General features: G+C 34.4%; 1 protein-coding gene across 2 annotated transcripts in view; it reads left to right on the top strand.

Moving 5' to 3' along the window:
• PHC3 (polyhomeotic homolog 3) overlaps window positions 1-15,961 on the top strand; it is a 68,115-nt gene that overhangs the window by 36,365 nt on the left and 15,789 nt on the right. Inside the window, exons 8-12 of one of the 2 annotated variants that reach the window (XM_090273675.1) lie at window positions 205-1,076; window positions 1,367-1,414; window positions 5,261-5,414; window positions 10,156-10,406; window positions 14,580-14,739. In XM_090273675.1, coding sequence (XP_090129801.1) covers window positions 205-1,076; window positions 1,367-1,414; window positions 5,261-5,414; window positions 10,156-10,406; window positions 14,580-14,739 — 1,485 coding nt within the window. The remainder of the gene's footprint in view (window positions 1-204; window positions 1,077-1,366; window positions 1,415-5,260; window positions 5,415-10,155; window positions 10,407-14,579; window positions 14,740-15,961) is intronic. The other variant, XM_090273683.1, reaches the window with a different exon arrangement.

Genomic DNA, 15,961 nt, shown 5'->3' with positions numbered 1-15,961 from the left:
CACAGTACAGGTTATTTTATGAAATGTACAGTTTTCTAAGAAAAGGATGTTTGCCATTACATTTTCAAGTCACTCTTGACTGGAAGACTTCTTAATAGATTTCTGATGATTATGACCTAATGTAAAAACTTTCCTCCTTTAAATTTATTTTAAAATATCTATATTTTTGAAATAAATACTAATTTTCATTTTTTTCTCTCACAGCTTCATATCCTCCAATTCAGCCTCATCCTCTAATAAAACATCAGCAGATTCCTCTTCATTCATCACCTCCCAAAGTTTCCCATCATCAGCTGATATTACAACAGCAGCAACAGCAAATTCAGCCAATCACACTCCAAAATCCAGCTCAAGATCCACCCCCATCCCAGCACTGTATATCTCTCCAAAACCATGGCCTTCCTCCAGCTCCCAGCAATGCCCAGTCACAGCATTGTTCACCAATTCAGAGCCACCCCCCTCCTTTAACAATGTCTCCTAGCCAGTCTCAGTCAGCACAGCAGTCTGTAGTGGTATCTCCTCCACCACCTCATTCACCAAGTCAGTCTCCTACTATAATTATTCACCCACAAGCACTGATTCAGCCGCACCCTCTTGTGTCATCCGCTCTCCAGCCAGGGCCAAACTTGCAGCAGTCTCCTGCTAATCAGGCGCAACCAACAGCACAGCTGAATCTTCCACCCCATCTTCCACTTCCAGCTTCCCCTGTTGTACACATTGGCCCAGTTCAGCAATCGGCCCTGGTGTCCCCAGGTCAGCAGATTGTGTCTCCGGCATCACACCAGCAATATTCAACCTTGCAGTCCTCTCCAATCCCAATTGCAACCCCTCCGCAGATGTCGACATCTCCTCCAGCTCAGATTCCACCTCTACCCTTGCAGTCTATGCAGTCTTTACAAGTGCAGCCTGAAATTCTATCCCAGGGCCAGGTTTTGGTACAGAATGCTTTGGTGTCAGAAGAGGAGCTTCCAGCTGCAGAAGCTTTGGTCCAGTTGCCATTTCAGACTCTTCCTCCTCCACAGACTGTTGCGGTAAACCTACAAGTACAACCGCCAGCACCTGTTGATCCACCAGTGGTAAGCCCTTGGAAGCTCTTTGACTTTCTTGCTGAACTGAAAGTAAAGACTATTTTCTCCTATATTATGTTACATCAATAGAGCTCCATGCCTGTGAATTTAAAAAGCTTGAAATTTCCATCTGTCAGTGTCTGACAAACATGCTGTATGGGCAAAAAATAATTGCCATTTGTTTTAGTATGGTTGCATGCTTGATAATTTGTGATGGTTATTAACGTCCCTCGTTAATTTTATTACTATTTAAACAAATCCATCTGCTATCTTTACAGAGTTGATTTTTTTTCCCCAAGGGAATGCATTTGAACCAGTGTCATCTGCACAAAGTTTTTTCTCTTAAGGTGATTATCCTTCATAGATCCCTTCTGTTGGATTGTATGTTCTTAAACGTATGGTTTATCTAGCTAACCTTTTCGGTTGTATGCATTCTGAAGTCCTGGACCTTTAGGAGCTTTTGTTTCAAGGTGGAGGTATGCTTGTATGATACAATTTTTAAATTATAAAAACATTTATTCTAGGAAAGACTGCAGCTTTGCAGAAAACATTTTAACTGCAAACCGTTTTTCAGAATTATTAAACTTATTTTTAAATTCTACTAAGGTATAATATAAACTTAAAATATTTCTAACTTAAAAAGAGTAAAAAATCTCAGTTGATGAATTGAATACTGAGGATGAAAAAAATATTGGGAAGAGTAAAAATTTTGAATAATTGCGTTTGTGGTGAAATTTATCAGAAGAAACCTCTAAAAATGGTACATGTTGCCTAGAAAGGAAAATTGTCTTGAAAAATGTTTTTCTTTAAACATTCTCTAAAGGACTTTTTAAATTTTATAAAATAATTTACAGTAAAAATTTAATAAGGTCTCAGAATTTTTTAGCAGAATGATCAAATTCATCATTTATAACTAAAGAAAGCAGTCTTTCCCAAAGGAGGTTTATATCTTTATATAAAGACCTCAGTAAAGGGATTTTATCCCTTAAACCAATAACCATTTGCTCAGAAAGGGAAGGAGTTTCAAATTGTGTTCCTTAATTGGAAACATTTTGGTCCTCAGGATGCAAATTTATAGATTCTTTATTCTTGTCATTAAAGCTGTCAGTAATAGGCATAAAGAGATTGAATTCCATTTCCTATTCACTTTCATTAAAAACAGAACTTAACAAAAACAATAATGGGCATCTGGAAAGAAGTTTGTCATTTAATTATCATGTCTCTATATTTTCTTTTATTGGAGTTTGGAGAGTTTACAATGGATATTGTAACAAAAACACAGGCTTTGAAGTGTACATTACCTTCAAAGAAATCAAATTTAATTAAAATTTATAATATTTCTCTCTGGTTCAATGAATTGGTTTTAACAAGTAAAAAATAAAATTTCTCTATGTGCCTTATATTTTTCTAATTGTTTTTGTTAGGGTAAACTTTGGAAGAACAAATTTGGAATAGAAATATCAAAAACATAACATGTAAAGCTAAAAATATTTATGGTTTTAATTTGTTATTTCCTGTTCTCTCAAAAAAAATTTTTAATTTATGTTATTTTGTTTTTAGACTTTTGGGTGTGTGAGAATGGTATCTTTCTCTGCTGTCACTGGAATAATTGGATACTTGCTATGGATATTTCCATGTTTTCTTTCTCATACCTCTCTTTGAGCACCTTAGCCTGCTATATTTAAACTGCTATATATTTTTTTCTTATCTTTGACAAAATGTTTTTTTTATTAAATAACATTTCTTTACAAATTACACCTTTCTTCACAATTTCCTGATGTTTTAAATATTTAAAGGTAGAGAGATATATTTACTTCTTAAGAGATTTGAATTTTGAAAGATAAGTGTGAATTATCAAAGTAAAATCAATATATTTTTAAGAGATATATTTGTAAAAGACATAAAACTAAGGTTATTCATTGATGTTTGGGTATAAGATATGGTGAGAGTAGATTATTTAGAACTAATCAATATTCCATGGTTTATTTAGGAAAGGGAGACAGATGGGACTAATGTACTTTATTGAGGTAAGTTTGTCAGGCATTTGCTAGTTTTAGAATAGTTGTTTTGAGCTGAACAGAAATTGTGATGTGCAGTTCCCTAATTATTTTGTCAGCAAAACCTCCACTTTGCTTTGTTCCATGTTTTAGTTGTTGCCTTTAGATTTTTTTTTTTTTTTTTTTTTTTATGCTGATGGTGCCAGATGTCTGTGACAGATCTGCTTTTGTCTGTTTCTTTTATTCATGAACTTATTTTGCGTTTACATGGGCGATTTGGAAGAATGTATAGTTAGGCTTAAGTATAACAAATGAAAAGTATTTTACAGTATTCTTGGATGAATTATTTCAGAATATGCTCTTTGTGGTATGCCTCTTTTTATCTCTTACAATTCTCATTATTTTTAAAAAATCAGACTTCTGTGCATGATCAAACTTTGATTCCTTAAAAGGTACTATAGTAGGTGTTTGAAAAAGTTGTAACAGCATTAATATTAAGGAGAGTTTAGCATTTTAGAAAAAGATAATGATCTTTGAAGGCAAAGTAATATCTAAGAAAGGAATGCTACACAGATACAATTGGACTGGTTGATTAATCCATACTTGTCTATTAACCTCTGAGTCAATATCCCCACCGCTCCACCAAATTAAAGAAATCACTGCTACAGCAGATGCCCCTCACTAGAAGGCTTTTTTCCCCCTTTAACCTCAGGAGTTATTTTTTGGATGACTTTTCCTGTATTGGGCATTATCATCATTAAAAAAAAATTATATACAGATATTAGGAGTTATCATTATTGCACACTGTACAATAATGAACAACTGCTTTCACTTCTGAGGATCCAGACATGAGTAAAGGAAGCTGTTGGTGAAACAGGTTTCCAGGCCCAGAGTTATGAGCAAATACTATAAAAAAATGTTGCCTTCCTAGTAGCTGATTTGGATCACAGTTCTGGATATTTTATTTGATATAAAATTATCAGTAACAATAGGATTAAAAAAATTTATGGCAAAAGATTTCTTAGTAGAGGCTTGGAAAGTTAGTTTTGTTTTGTTTTATTTTTTTAAACTATCACTGTTGTTAGGTACGCCTTTATGACATCTGGTTTATTCTTGTTTCAGAAATCTTGATCATTTTGTATTTAATTTTATGTACTTCAGACTTTATCAATAGTTTGATTAAAAGCATATACAATATTAGATATCACTTTAAAAGTTTTTTGTTAATGTTGGAAGTTTTTTGTTTTAACATTTATTAGAACTATTAATCAGTTTGAGTAAATAATCTTAAAAACTCACAACCTTTGTACATTTAAGTAAAAGCTTTGTATACAAAAGAAGGGAGGTGAACTGCTTTGTGGCTTTTTTGAAGATCTATCATATTTCAAAAACAATGGTTAAATAAATAATGACAAATTAAAATACCTGTGTCAATCTCTTGAAGTGGATTTTGAAAATTCTGCCTTAATGTTACTGAAAAAGTATTAACAAGTTATATTTTGTTATATGGTTCCTTCTTTCAGTCATTTTGAATCCATGTTTAAGTATAATCATTACCATTGAATAAAAAGGCAGTTAAATATTTAAAACTTTGCTGTTATTATAGAATAATATTAAAGAACTAAAATTAATGTCTGAAATGGGTTAGGATGGTGTGTATGTGTGTGTGTGTGTGTGTGTGTGTGTGTATTATTTCAAGGACAGATATTTTCTGTTTACCTGATAATTTGCTTATAAAAAAATCATTAGATTATTGAGTAGATCAGAAGATTAAAGAAAGATGTAATTGCATGCATACCTTTTTTGTAGGTACTCAGATACTACTTTTCATAACTTAATCTTTCACAAAAATATAATAAAGAGCCTGGGATGTAGTCCTTTAGGCAGCACATTTCCTGATATAGTGTGTATCATTTGAGAGACTTAGTGTGCTAGTAAAAAATAGTATTTCCTTTTTGGAAACATTAGTCATTTGTGACATAGGTACTGATCTATGATTTGCTTTTAGTGAAATATTGGCAATTACTTTCAAAACTTCATTTTTTAAAGTTTTCTTTTCAACCTGTAAAATAGTCATTTTGCCTTGTTTTAAAATTCAGAACACTTGGAATTTATTTTTTTTTAAATCAAGTTAAGAATACCTTATTAAATGTATTTCTTAGCAACATTTTAAGGCCGTGTATTTTGTTGTTGCAGGTGTATCAGGTAGAAGATGTGTGTGAAGAAGAAATGCCAGAAGAGTCGGATGAATGTGTCCGGATGGACAGAACCCCACCACCGCCCACATTGTCTCCGGCAGCTATAACTGTGGGGAGAGGAGAAGATTTGACTTCTGAACATCCTTTGTTAGGTAAGGAAATACCTGAGTTGGAGGGAATTTGTTATTAGATAAACGTTAGTAATAGGAAAGGGTTTTTTCCCTCACTACAGATGGTATTAGAGTAATGTGTTATATAATTTAATCGCAGTAAAACATAGATTAGAATTACAGATTTTTTTTGAAGAGGAACAATTAGAAGAATTGATGAGGAACTACCCAAATGAAAAACATATTGTAGCTTCCTAATTTTTATTGGTTTGTGCATCTGTGTTTCATATGGTCATTCAGATCCATGTGTCAAGCTATTTCTAGTGGAAAAATTGGAATAAGTCACAGTTCTGTCAAAAGATTTCAGTTATACTTAACCCAAATCACAAAGCATTCTAAGTCATATCTGGCATTCCTTATAACTGCTTGTGATCTAGACTGAAGAAAGCCTTTAAAAGTGTTCAGTCCCATACAGTACTTAAATTAAGCCTGATTCTTACTAGAGATGGATTAAAAAATTATTGAGCTTAAGCATTGAAATTGTTATTCACTACTTCAGTGCTACTTTTAAGTTCAAGTAAATCTTTTGTATTCTCCTCACAATATCAAAGTGACTGTGAATCCTAAGTATTTTACTAAAACATCAGTATTATCTATAGCCTGGTGTCTAGGTCCTAAAAATGATATATTCTGTTAGGTTATTTTTTTTTTAATTTATGAATATTATATTTAGGTCAGGGGTTGGCAAACTAGCTCACACTTTACATCTTTCTGCTGCCTGATTTTGTAGGGCTCATGAGCCAAAGATAGTTTAAAATTTTTTAAATGATTGAAAAAAATCAGAAGAGGAGTAATATTTCATGTCATGTGGAAATTATGTGAAATATAAATTCCATTTTCCCTTAGTAAAGCTCTCTGCAATATAGCAACTTTCATTTGTTCAGATATTATCGGGGCCTACTTTTGGACTGTTGCAGCAAAGATGAATAGTTGCAAAGACCATATTGTCCTTTATAGAAAGTTTATTGACCCCTGATCCAGATAATACTAATGTTGGTTCAGGCTTTGCTTTAAGTATTCTGTTCTAGTGACTATTTCTTGATCCTTGTGATGATTTCAGGTAAGAAGAACCACTGTAACAGGCATGAAAACAAATTGTACTGGGACACTGACTTTGCCGCCAAAGCAACCCTTGCTCTTTCTTTTCTTCAACGTGCCACATCTCTAACCCTTTCATTCTCTCCAGCTTTTATTCCCTTACTACAGATGTGAATCTCTGGAAAGAAAAGAACAGGGAAACCAGTTTTATTCCAATCTCCCCCCACCCCCCTTGAAAAATAGAAAATGTTTAGTCAGTAAAATTATATAAAATATTTTAGAAAAGCTTAATGTTACTGCCTTTGTATATTTAAAAGAATACTTCCAAAGATAGGTTTAAGAAAATCTAACTATAATATGAAATCTTTTTATTTTCTGTATACTGAAAATGGATTTATGTTGCTGTAGAGTTTCTGGAATTTTAGCACAAATAGAAGTTTACAGTAATTGGATAATAACCTTGCATTGTGACTGTAATTTAATTACCTAATAAGCATTACTAATGGTACACAAGGAAATTGTAAAATTTTTGAAATATTGGAACACAGGAATACCTTCACACACGAGGCAAGGAATATAGTCTGAGATCCTGTCAAGCATATGTCTCTGGCTAAATTGTCTAAGTACAATGTGGATTTTTGAATCTTCCTATAATTTATTTCATACTTATTATTTTGTAGTGTATGAGGGGAGGAAACAAGCAAGGTTGATATTTTAGAATAACTCATCAAATCATGAAATAGACTGACCTGCAAAATAGAGGGACTTGTTTCTGTTTAGGATTTAGTTTTAGTCTTTTAAAATTTTTCTCAAGATATCTGTTCTCACTGATATTCCTAGCTGTCAGCCGGTTGCATTTTTCCATTTTAATACAGGCAGTAAAGGTTTGGTGCTGTCAAACAGATGGATAGGTCAGTCTCTGAGCACTAGCTGCCAAGGGCTCTCTTATTATGGTCTTCAAGAGTTTGAAAGGGAGGAATCGCAGTGATTCAGTCCAACATTTTGCCATAGCCTGGTAGTACAGTGTTCCCCAAATTGACATATACAGTGCCACTGAAGAGTTAAAAAACAAAAAAAAGAGAGAACATTTATGCATGGCTTTGGATTAGCCTTACTTCTTGAAATAAAAATGATGTGTCCTGTGTGGTTCATTAAAATTGTTACTTATTCTATGTAATTTATGATCCTTTTTTACTTAACATACTTTCAAAGTACTTTTATTCATCCATACCATTTAGAATATATAAACAGTAACATAGGGAATTTTCTATGTATGTAGCTTAAAATTTTTTTTCTTTCTTTCTTTATCATTATTTTTAATATGCTTTATTGATTATGCTGTTACAGTTGTCCCAATTTCTTTTCCCTTTGTTCCCCTCTACCCAGTGACCCCCTTCCCTCCAGTTGTCCCCTCCCCTTAGTCCATGCCCATTGGTTGTGCATATAGTTCTTCTCAACATCTTCCTATCTACTTTACTCCCTCCTACTATGGTTAATTCCTGCATCATCTCAGTCCCTTTCCCCTCTACCCCCTCCCCACAGACCTCCCCCCAAAATGTTCCCCATACCTATAATTCTTTTCCCACTCTCAATGCCTACTTAGTCTGCCTTTGTTTCAATCCCCTAGCTTCTGTTGTTGGTTGTTGTGATACAGTTTTCATTTTAATGTTTATAGTTTTGATCCCTCTTCTCCTAAACAAGTCCCTTTAACATTTCATATAACAGTGGTTTGGATCTGATGAACTCCTTTAGTTTTACTTTGTCCTGGAAGCACTTTCTCTGCCTTTTATTCTGAATGACAGCTTCACTGGATAGAGTAATCGTGGTTGTAGGTTTTTGCTTTTCATTCCTTTGAATATTTCTTGCCAGTCCCTTCTTGCCTGCAGAGTTTCTTTTGAGAAATCAGCTGATAGTCTTATTGGGACCCCTTTGTATGTAATTCTCTTTTTCTTTCTTGCTGCTTTTAAGATTCTCTCTTTATCCTTAATTTTTGACATTTTGATTATAATGTGTCTTGGTGTGGTTCTCCCTGGGTCCAGTTTTTTTGGAACTCTCTGTGCTCCCTGGTGTGCTCCCTGGATCTGGAAGTCTACTTCCGCAAGTTAGGGAAGTTCTACTTCATTATTTTTTCACATAATTTTTCAATTTCTAGTTCTTCTTCTTCACCTTCTGGCAGCCCTATGATTCGGATGTTGGCCCGCTTATAGCTGTCTGATAAGTTTCTGAGCCTCTCCTCATTTTCCTCACTTTTCGTTTCCTCTTTTTGCACTGGTTGACTATTTGTTACTTCCCTATATTCTGATTTGTTGATTTGATCCCTGGTTTTCTTGCCCTCACCACTAGTTTCATATGTGTTTTTGTTCATTTCAGCAGGACTAGCCTTCATTCCTTCCCTGTCTTGTTTAAGATCTGCTGTTAGGGCTATAAGCATTTTTATAACCAAAGCTCTGAACTGAGCCTCAGAAAGATTTCCTATCTGCTGCTTCATTAGATTAGATATTTGCTGTCTGGTCAGCTGTGTCACCAGGATCTCTATCATGATCTGTGCCATCCTGACCGTTTTGTGTTTACCTTTGCTTCCTGGGAGGGCTGTCACACCTCCTACGCTATATGGGGTATAGCTCTGTGCACTCGTCACAACCGGGTGACCCGTCTCACCACGGTGTGGCGTTTTCTGCGTGGGTGGGGGTCCAAGATGGATTCACTCTCCGCTGAGAGATGGGGAGCCTCCTACTCTGTCCCTACCCACTCCGGGCCTCATAGTCCATGGCAATGTAGGTCTGCTTCCCCGGCTTTGGAATTGCAAGCTGACAGGTCTGGTCTGCAGCCGAGTGTGCTCCCCAGGTGCATCTCGCCTCCCCTCAAACATGGGTGTCTGTGCTTACCGCCGTCCTGCCTTCGTCACTGCTGCTGCCGCCGCGGACAGCACAGCTTGAACTCTCTTCCTTGGCTTCGCCCCTCCTACCCGTCTGGATGAGCACCACTTCTTTACAACTTCATACATTGGACTTCCATTTATTTTCTGGAACTTCTGGTTATTTCTGGTTTTGCGGTAGTTGTAGTCCTTCTTAGTTGTCGAGGGAGACAGAGCATGTCTGTTTACGCCTCCATCTTGGCCTGAAATCCACTGTAGCTTAAAATTTTTGAAAAAGCAACCATTTTACAATTTTTAAAAAAGATTATTTATTTATTTATTTGTTTTTAGAGAGAGGGGAAGGGAGGGAGAAAAGTGGGGGAGAGAAACAGTGATGTGAGAGAGAAACATCAATTGGTTGCCTCTTGCATGCCCCCTGCAACCCAGGTATGTGCCCTGACTGGGAATTGAATCAGCAACCTTTTGCTTTGCAGGATGACATCCAACCAACTGAGCCACATGGGCTGAGGCAGTAATTATTCTTAAGTTGACATTCTAAAACATATTCATGCCTTATGGGACAGTTCTTTTTAATCATGATTTGAATGATAACTGAGCAAATTTCCCTCTTCTTCTGTAAAGTGGGGATAATAGTAGTTTTTATCTCGTAAGGTTATTGTGCAAATTAAATGAGATAATAAATATAAAGTTCTTAGAATTTTTTTGAGCACCAGATAATAACTGTTATTATTATTAATGATTTAAAAAATTTTTTTTTCATATTTGCCTGGGCTGAATGCTAAAATTAAAAAAATGATTTTTGTTTTTCAGAGCAAGTGGAATTACCTGCTGTGGCATCAGTCAGCGCTTCAGTAATTAAATCTCCTTCAGATCCTTCACATGTTTCTGTTCCTCCTCCTCCACTTTTACTTCCAGCTGCTACCACAAGGAGTAATAGTACATCTATGCCCAGTAGCATTCCCAGTATAGAAAACAAACCTCCACAGGCCATTGTTAAACCACAGATCTTGACCCATGTTATTGAAGGCTTTGTGATTCAGGAGGGATTGGAGCCATTTCCTGTAAGTAAGAAGCAAATTTGTATTTTTAAAAAATTTATGTAACATTATTTTAAAAATTTAGTCTATAATTCTCTAATAAAAAACGATTTTATTTCAAAAATGTTCTTTTATCTAGTATTTATGTCTCTATATATTATTCATATATTCCAAATATACTTCTAGAATTTCATGCTATTTAGGTGTATAAACTAAAGAGGAAAACTTGAGTATATAAAGATACCAATTTATAATTTTTAGAGAAGGACAATTGGAAGGTTGTTCCAATGAAATAAACTTTCATAGTTTTTCTTTTTAAGGGGACTGAAAATGACACTTAAAGTGTATTTTCATCTTAAATTGTATTTCTTATATAATGTGAACTTTAACTTGGGTATAGAAAATAATTCCCAATGACCTAATCCTTTTTAAGTTACCCAGTTGATAGTTTGTAATTAGCAAATAGATAGTCTAATTCTATTTTTTAAAATTCTCACCTGAGGATATGTTTATTGGTTTTAGAGAGAGAAGAGGGAGAAAGAGAAAGAGAGAGAGGGAGGAACATTGATGTAAGAGAGAAATATCGATCTGTTGCCTCCTATACATACCCTGAAATATTCTCATTATTCTTAAATCTCAACTTTCAGTCAGATTTTTAAAAATGCTTTAAAATGTTCACCTCAAAGTATCTGTTGCCAAAAGTCTTATAATTTGAGACTAGCTGTATGTACTTTATATGCTGCTATCTAGAGATGAACATTTTTCCTTAGCAAATAAATCAAAGACAAGTGGCCAAAATCAAAGAAAACAATAGTTTATTTTGAAGGTCTTTGAATCTGATTTTTGAAATTTATGGGTAGTGAAGATAATTGCACTGTGATAGTTGGCTGTCTAATCAATTGCTTTATTTTCAGTTTACCATGTATGTATTAAACTTAGATCTCTTATAAGAATCCTGATTTAGTGAGTGGAGGAATAGTGATTTCTCTGTATTTCTCTGTGTTTGGATCCTGGCTCTTACCTTTATGAAGTCACTCAGCCATTTTGATCTTCATTTGCTCATCTAGCAAATGTAGATGATACTTTATTCTTAGGGTTGTTGTAAGGATTAAATATGCATAAATTGTTCTGTGTAGTATTGGGCACTTAACAGGCATAGCTATTATTATCAATTATTACTAGTGACAGTTATGACTTTTTTTTAAAGATTACAAATGTACAGAAAAATCCCCATTAATAACATAATATGTATATTTACATATATATTCTTATATGATCAAGATTATTATATATTTTTTCTTTTACTTAGTATATCTTGAACATTTGTTTTCTTATATGATTAATAATACTTTGGAAATATTTTGAAATAATATTCTACTTTATGTACAACCATAATATATATAATCCTTGCATTATTGTTGGACAGTTAGGTTTCCACTTTTTCACTATTCAAATAGTGTTGAAAGGAGTACCTTTGTATATAAATTATCCACATTAAAAAAAATTTCTTTAGCATAAATTTCTTTTAAGTACAGGTATTGGATCATATTATATATATATTCATAAGATTCAATATATTTTTAATAAGTTATTTTCTGGAAAGACTATTTAAATTTATTAACATACCAGAAGTGTATACCCTTAGCAGCACTGACTATTATAGCTCTTTTTTACAGAAATAACTTTTTTGGGCAGGTGGGGGCTTTGAGCTTTTATTGGATTATAATTGGATTATAAAAGGGGGTGTTACTGCTGTGTGGCCCCTGGCTGTTGGGGCATTGTAACACGAAGCTGCAGTTTGTTCCAATGTTATCTTCTGCCTGTGGCTGTAGGGAGCCCTTAGTTGTGTTCTTGCTGTCCAGTAATTTCCAGTCCTGGAAAGCCTGCCATGAACCATGTGACCAAGCAAGGTACTAGGCTATTTCTCTAAGGGGCTCTTATTAGCTTGAAAAGTCAATCTTAATTCCTTAAGGCTTTCTGATGACACCCAGAATCCAGGCATGACTCCATTAAGAGTTGCTGAATTCTGGAGGGATTAGGTAGGAAGAAAACTATAAATGTTTCAACATTGCTTATGAGGGTATAATTTACAAATTGTTCTAGGGAGAAAAGTTTCCTTATATCAGTTGCTGGCCATGAAGGTGGGTGAGGAGGAGGCTATCCGCAGACTCTGGAGAGACGGAGAAGGATTAGTATCCTCTTTCCAAACCTCACAGAGACAGGGTTAGGAGGTAAGCCTGGGTCGAGCTTCCGCTGCCCACTGCTCCCCTAGTTGCAAGTCTCAGGAGGCTGGAGGAGAGGGAGAAATAGAGAACGTTCCTCTGCGGGCCACCAAAATGTTAGGGTGGTTGGTGATGCAGGCTGTGAAAGAATTCACAAAGAGAAGAAAGTAGAGAGTCAAGTTTTTATTCACTCTCCAAGAAAGGAGACGGCCATGGTGTGGAGAGATTCCCCAGCTGAGATAACTTTTATAAATTTTACTTGAGGCATATTAAATATACTGACTGAAATGAACACAGTTTAAAAGTTTTTGGATGATTATTCTCTAAAGTTAAATGTAGAAATTTCCAATATTTGTATTTTTAATGTTAATGTTTGCCGATTTTTCATTTCTTTTGTGATTATAGTGGATTTAGTTGCTAAACTAAGAATCAGGAAACTTGAGTTCTAGTCCTGTTTTTCCTTTTGTAAAGAAATCACCTAAACAATTTGAACATTAGTTTTGCCTTGCCTTGCCTTTTCTTTCCCTTCTCCTTCTCATCCCTTCTCATCCCTTCCCTTCCCTTCCATTTTCTCTCTCTCTCCCTCTTTCTTTCCTTCCTTCTTTCTCTCCTTCTTTTCTTTTCTTCCTTCCTTCCTTCCTTCCTTCCTTCCCTCCTTCCTTCCTTCCTTCCTTCCTTCCTTCCTTCCTTCCTTCCTTCCTTCCTTCCTTTCTCTTTCTTTCAATTTAAGTATACTTGGTGTACAATATAGTGAGTTGACATTTATATACCTTACAGTCTAATCATTCCACTAAGTCTAGTAATTATTTGTCACTGTGCAAAGTTATCACAGTTATTATTGACTATATTCACCTTCACCTTTTTCTCTCATCCCCCAACCCCTCCCCTCTGACAGCCATCAGTTCGATGTTTCTATTAGTCTGTTTTTGTTTTGTTTGTTCTGTTTATTTAGATTCCACATAAATGAAATCATATCAACTTTGTCTTTCTCTGTGGGACTTATTTCATTTAGCATAATACCTCTGGGTCCACTCATGTTGTCACACATGGCAAGATTTTATTCTTATTTATGGCTGAATAACATTCCATTATATAATATGTACCACTTCTTTATCTATTCGTCTGTGGATGAACATTTGGTCGCTTCTATATCTTGGCTATTGTAAATGATGCTACAGTGAACACAGGGCTGCATTTATCTTTTTGAGTTAGTGTTTTGCATTTCTTTGGCTATATACCCAGTAGAGGAATTCCTGGGTCATATGGTAGTTCTATTTGTAGTTATTTTGAGGAATCTCCATACTATTTTTTCATAGTGGCTGCATCAGTTTACATTCCCACCAACAATGCGTGAAGGTACCCTTTTCTCTGCATCTTCACCAACACTTGTTGACTTTTTGATAATAGCCATTCTGACTAGTGTGAGGTGGTATCTCATGGTGGTTTTGATTTGCATTCGCCTGATGATTAGTGATATTGATCATCTTTTCATTTGTCTTGGTCATCTGTATGTCTTTGGAGAAATGTCTCTTCATGTCCTTTGCCCATTTTTTCACTTATCTGTATGATACACACAATAATCTATCCTGAGGAGATAACCCTACAAATAAAAAGCTCTGCATGTGAAAAATAAGCCTTAAAAATTGTTGCAGAAAACACATTAAGAAAATGGCAAATAAAAATTTATTACTGATTTTTAAAGGAAAGACTTTTTCTTAACTACTTGTCTAAAGTAGGATGGTAGGTTCCGTTTGATAGAGACTTGAAGTATCCATATTGCTGACTTCCTGAGCTATGAAGTGTTTATGTCCAGATAGCCTAACCTTTCTCAAGGAATAAAAAGCACTTATTGACTGTATCTGATCAATTGAACAAGCAAGTTATCACAGACATCGTTCTTTTCAAGAGGTTTTTAACCAATTTATTTCTGAAAATCTTTAAGAAGATTTCATTTAATTTTCTCTCTCTTTTAAAGGTGAGTCGTTCATCTTTGCTAATAGAACAACCTGTGAAAAAAAGACCTCTTTTGGATAATCAGGTGATAAATTCTGTGTGTGTTCAGCCAGAGTTACAGAATAATACAAAGCATGCAGATAATTCATCTGACACAGAGATGGAAGACATGATTGCTGAAGGTGTGTGGATTTTACTTAAGATGCCCTTTAAATTAACGTTGACTTTTACTGCTCGAAACAGGACATGGATTTTTATTCTGCATACAATTTTTACTTGGAAGTATTTACTTTTATTTTCATTTAATGCATTATTTGACTAAAATAATAGGAAAGCTAACCAGACTTAATGGCCAAATAATAAAAATAACAAGATTGGCATTAATTTGCAAAATGTCAGTTTGACATATGAAAGTGTGGGTGGGAAAAATTCCATTATACATGAAAGCAATTCAAAATTTTAACATCAAAACAACCAATATTCTGTCTTTATTTTTTTCTAAGCCAACTTAAATAAATGACTATTTTATTGAGTTTGCTTAAAAATTTACAGCTTCTGGATGTACTCTTCAGTCAAGAGGTGATTAAATTTATTCAAAGGGAAACATCACTAAATCTCCTTAAGGTCAAAGAATCCTTAAGGAGAATTAGACTTAATTTGAATATTGAATATTTCATAAAAGTCAAGAGTGCTATACAAAATGATTGCAGGAGAGCAAATAGAAATGCATGCAAAAATTATGTGTTTTATCTTTTATTGATTCTGAGCATGGTCCTGCAATTCATGCAGTTCAGTTTATCATGTAACATTTAATATAGTCAGGGCTCTACAATAGTGAATTAATTAACATCTCTGTGTAAGCAGTTATCCTCACTATATTAGCATATTTCATCAAAAACTAATTTATTCATTTTGCAAATATTTATTGAGCATGCAGTAAGCAAAATAGACTCTGTCTTTGGTCAGTTTTCCTAATTTCGTACAAGGAAGTCACCTCTGTCCTTGTTTATAATCTATGAACTGTTGCATTGTATTCATAAACAGTATTTATGGTAGTAATATAAAAGTTGAGTTCAATTTGATGCTTTTTTATAAAAAAGAATGTTAACAATGAAAAAATTTAAAATACATACAATTAGAATTGTATAATGAATCCCCACTCACCCAGACTCAATGTTATCACCCAACTTCAAAAACAATTTTGCCACACTTGCTTCATCTATCTCTCCTGTTTTTCTCCGTCCGTTCCCTATTCTAGTTTTCTTTCTCTCTGTTGCTTTTCTCTTTCCCCTTTTTCTTCATTTATTTCTGTTTAAAAAAATCATAGTCCTTATTTTATTTTACTGATACATACTTAGTGTGCATCTCTAAAAACTGTATTTTTCTTATATAACTATAACGCTA

Source organism: Furipterus horrens, unplaced genomic scaffold (assembly GCF_987537825.1).
Source record: "Furipterus horrens unplaced genomic scaffold, mFurHor1.1.pri manual_scaffold_1, whole genome shotgun sequence".
Lineage (NCBI taxonomy): Eukaryota > Metazoa > Chordata > Mammalia > Chiroptera > Furipteridae > Furipterus > Furipterus horrens.
The sequence above is the reverse complement of the archived record's forward strand: the minus strand, read 5'-3'. Positions and strand labels throughout refer to the sequence as shown.